Genomic DNA, 4,680 nt, shown 5'->3' on the forward strand with positions numbered 1-4,680 from the left:
AAAAAAAACACATGGCAAGCAAAACGTATATCATGTTTTAAAATATTACTCCCCGTCCATTTTTATTCTTTACGTATTCAGTTTTAGTGTCCCATTCTAATCTTTAAGTTTGGAATATTTAATTTTATATTATCACATAGATGTTCTTAATATTCTGTCAAAAATTGTGCCAAGTGATTATTTAAATCAACTTAATTCATTAAGACATTTAATTTCTCACACTTTTCCATTAGGACATTAAATCGTTCACACTCTCCCAATGCCAGATTTTGAAAAAAAAGTGTAAATATTATAAATAAACGTAATTTGCATTGTTAAAATAAAAAATGTGATGAATCTCAATGGACATTAATGATATTAAATTAATTAAGTACTCCCTCTGAATTTAAATGTTTTTCCCATTTTCTTTTTAAGTGTCCCAAAATGATATTCTCATTTGTTTACTTTCCTTTTTAACCTTGTAATCTTATTGGTTTATTAATATAAAACCATGCAATCTCATCGGTTAGTTTTAATATTGATAAATTGATGAATTTATATTTTGATTTCTTAAATTCTATTGGCTCTCACAAGTAAAAACATTAAAAGTTGTTTTGTTTTCTTGTGAAAAAAATCAACAAAGAGAACAACTCCCCATAAAATACAACAATAAATGAATATCAACTCTCAATGTTGTTTTGTTTTCTTTTTTCTTAATTACCGCGTAAAAAAGCAAATGGGAAAAACATTTAGATTCGGAGGGAGTATTTGTTAAATCAGGTGTATGATACCAAAAAAAAGCATTATAGATTGTTTAACCTTAGTTCATTGCTTATGAACTTTTATATCAACGTATTTATACACATTGTTTTTCAACTCTTTCCCCTTTAACGGTTTGCAGAAGTAACCAAGACAATGAGAAAACTTCATGTGTTAAGTTAGTTGCTTTCGCCGTCAATTAGGGGAGTTTACAAAAGTTTAGGCACATTCACAGTTAACCAAATTTAAAAGTGTGTGTTGGATTTGGTTCCTCTTAAGAAAACGTTTCAAAACAACAAAGTTTTCTACAATCTAATCTCCCTTAAGCTCTGATAATGAAGAAGATGAAATCTGTAATTTGTATTTCCTTTACTATTTGTATTCTACTCTATTTCATTACATCATTAAGCTTATTATGTACGAAGTCAGATTTTCGGAGCTTTTTAGTGTCATCATCACCTTTGTCACCTCCTGTTTCTCTTAAACACATAGTATTTGGTATAGCTTCTTCGAAAACTTCATGGATGAAGCAAAAGGAGTTTGTGAAGATATGGTGGAAACCTGAAACAATGCGAGGATGTGTATTCGTGGATAGTGTACCACCAGAAATGAATCATACTACTCGTGACAGTAGTTCTGATCTTCCTCTGCTTTGTATCTCTGAGGACACTTCACGTTTTCGGTACACATACAAACACGGATACCGTTGGTTTATTCGTGTGGCACGCATTGTATCGGAAACTGTTAGTTTAAACCACTCAGATGTAAGATGGTATGTCTTTGGGGATGGTCACACAGTGTTTTTCCCTGACAATTTGGTGAAGACTCTTTCAAAATATGATCACCAGCTATGGTATTACATTGGGTCCAATTCGGAGATTTACGAGCAAACTGTTGTTAATTCGTTTGATATGGCGTTTTGGGGAGGTGGGTTTGCTGTAAGTGCTCCTCTTGCTAGGGTCTTAGCTAAGGTTTTCGATTCGTGCTTGGAACGTTACCCTCATCTTTATGGTAGTGATGGAAGGATTTACGCTTGTTTAGCCGAACTTGGAGTTGGATTAACCCCTGAACGTGGCTTTCATCCGGTACTTCTCTCAATTCTTGTCTTAATTAACTTGATCTTCTTGTTATGTTTTCTTGTAATAAGCTAGTTAAATTATAATTTATAAATTATAAATTATAAATTATAGTCCCCTGCCCAATTTTACAAACTAACTAATCAGACAACCAAAAAAGGGAGTGAATTGAATCTTCTAGGAAGGACCTATCCCTTGACCGACCAAGGCAACAGCCGTACACAATGGACTGAAACCGAACTTCCTGCTTTATTTTGTTAGGTGAAATTATCTGTAATTCTCTATGTAGTATCACTTTGAATGACCTTTAAAATCTTCTGATTGTCGGCTGCTCCATGAATTGTAAATAGTAACGTAGTACACCGCTTTCCTGAATTTGTTTTGCTTCACTTAACACTGCCAAGAACATGACAAACACTAACAATAATACAAGAAATGATCTAATTAATTTGTGGCTTTGATATGATGATCTAGGTGGAAGTCCGCGGCAATATCTTTGGTTTATTGGCTGCTCATCCCATAACACCATTAGTATCACTCTCAAATTTGGGCCAAGTTGATCCAATATTCCCAAACATGTCAGTAACTAATTCCCTTGATCATCTATTTAAATCTGTTACTGCTGATCCTGAGAGGATCCTGCAGCAGACTGTATGTTACGACCGCTGGTTTTCTTGGACAATTTCAGTTTCTTGGGGTTACGCAGTCCAAGTGTTCAACAACCATATACACTTGTCTGATGCAATTCGTATACAAGATACATTTACTCCATGGAAAAAAGGAGCACCGCCAAACTATATATACACTACAACCCCTGTACATCCTGATCCATGTCAAAGATCCACAACATTCTTTTTTCATCAACTACATTCTCAAAGAACAATCATTACAACTCACTACAGAAGATCATTACCGGAAAATTGTACTTATGATCCAATGAATTCGCCTAAAAAGTTAGAGGAGATTGTTGTATTTTCACACAAGTCAAATCTTAGCATCAAACAGGTAAACTAAATATACTAACTTTAAGTACAAGTTAAGTTTGGGCTATTGCATTAATTAAGTTGGTCAGATCATGATTCATTTTATTAACAATCATTTCAATGTTGATTCAGTTGAGGGCACCAAGAAGGCATTGTTGTGATGTCTTACCTCCCAAGGCGGTTTCGAGATTGGAGCTTTCCATTAGGGAATGCAGAGACGATGAGCTCATAAGAATACATGCATAGATTTTCTTCTTGTTGATTGTTGATTGTTTTTTTTGTGTTAACACCCGGTTCACCCTTAGGGCTAATCCGGATTCGGGGCTAATCCGAATTGTTGATTGTTGATTGTTGATTGTTGATTGTTGATTGTTGATTGTTGATTGTTGATTGTTGATGATACTCTACACTTGTACTACCGTAGTCAATTATGGGGAAGCCAGGATTTTTAAGCACTGGCAGCCGGCCGATACTTTAATTAAAACAAATATTACCGTTACAAAATTAATTTTGTGTGCGATGTTCAATCGGAGTACAAAACTGTTTTGACTCATCTAGTTTCGCTTCAATCAAATTCGAGAATGAGTGAAAATGTATTAATATCGTGATCAAAATATTATAAAATGTGGTAAATTTGCAGACCCCAAATATGATAAAACAAATTTGAATAGAATAAAGGAACGCACGAGGTACAAGAATATCGGATCTTTTACCAAAATAACTACTTTTACAATTTTATTTACCAAAATAGCTACTTTTGAATTCTATTTCCCAAACTGGCTACTATTTATTTACCAAAACGACTATTTTGACTTTGAGGCAAAAAAAAAAAAAAACAATAAACCGGTTTAAGTTTTTTTTAGCAGTCACTACAAGAAATTGTACTATTAACGACGGGAAATCCCGTCGCGAAAGGCCAATAATCGTTGATTAACGACGGGATTTCCTGTCGCGAACCCGTCATAAAAGGGGACCGTCGTTAATAGAAATCCCGTCGTAAATCTGTGATAAACCCGTCGTAAAAGACATTTGCGACGGTTATTCCTGTCATTGTTTGGTTGTTAGCCCCGTCGCAAAAGGCTTTTGCGACGGGATTTTTGACCCGTCGTAATTAGGTTGTCGTTAAAGATACAAATTCTTGTAGTGAGTGAACCGGTTTGGGTTTTTTTAATAGTGAACAGGTTTTTTTGTGTTTTTTTTTATTTTTTTATTTTAGACTTAAAAAACGAGTAATTTTTGCTACTAGCCACAAAGTATACTCAAATAAATCAACCCAAGACATAAACTACAAACTAAAGAATAATTTAAAATAAAGTACCGTGCAAACATAAAGAAAAAATAATTGTATTATACTCAGTATAAAGTACCGTGCAAACATAAACGTTGATCCAATCGCATAAATATCATAATAACACCTATTAGTTTTAGGCAAAACAAACAAATACTACGGTCTGCAACTAAGTTTTATTGTCTTACGCAATAAACCAACTCAAAGTTTAGAAAATAAAGAAAAAAGCATATCTAAGGGCTTACAACCTCATAAGCTAAAATCTCTCGATCTTATAATAGACGTTAACTCTCAATCAAAGTATACAATTGTCAAATTTTCTCAACCCAAAAAAATTTCGAATTTCTTATTAGAATTGAAACCAAAGTTTCATAAAATTGAATATAATAAAATATAATATGCATGAATAATAAGCTATAAATGTTCAAAGCGAAAGAAAATTACATACTTTTATCAAATTTCCTATTGGAATCTTCAATAGAAAAACATTAAGGTTTATGAATGTCGATGGTTAATTGGAAAAATTGAAAAACGCCAGACTCAATGACGTTGATCGACTTAGGTATGGAAAAATAAAAAGGAACCCAAAAAAATA

General features: G+C 33.3%; 1 protein-coding gene across 1 annotated transcript; it reads left to right on the top strand.

Annotated features, from left to right (window-relative positions):
• The first annotated feature begins 822 nt into the window (after positions 1-822).
• On the top strand, positions 823-3,287 carry LOC110788234 (uncharacterized). The gene is made up of 3 exons (XM_021992868.2): positions 823-1,823; positions 2,289-2,819; positions 2,930-3,287. Exons 1-3 carry the CDS (start codon positions 1,074-1,076, stop codon positions 3,041-3,043), a joined length of 1,395 nt encoding a protein of 464 aa, XP_021848560.2. The 5' UTR covers positions 823-1,073; the 3' UTR covers positions 3,044-3,287.
• Positions 3,288-4,680: the final 1,393 nt, after the last annotated feature.

This window comes from Spinacia oleracea, chromosome 4 (assembly GCF_020520425.1).
Source record: "Spinacia oleracea cultivar Varoflay chromosome 4, BTI_SOV_V1, whole genome shotgun sequence".
NCBI lineage: Eukaryota > Viridiplantae > Streptophyta > Magnoliopsida > Caryophyllales > Amaranthaceae > Spinacia > Spinacia oleracea.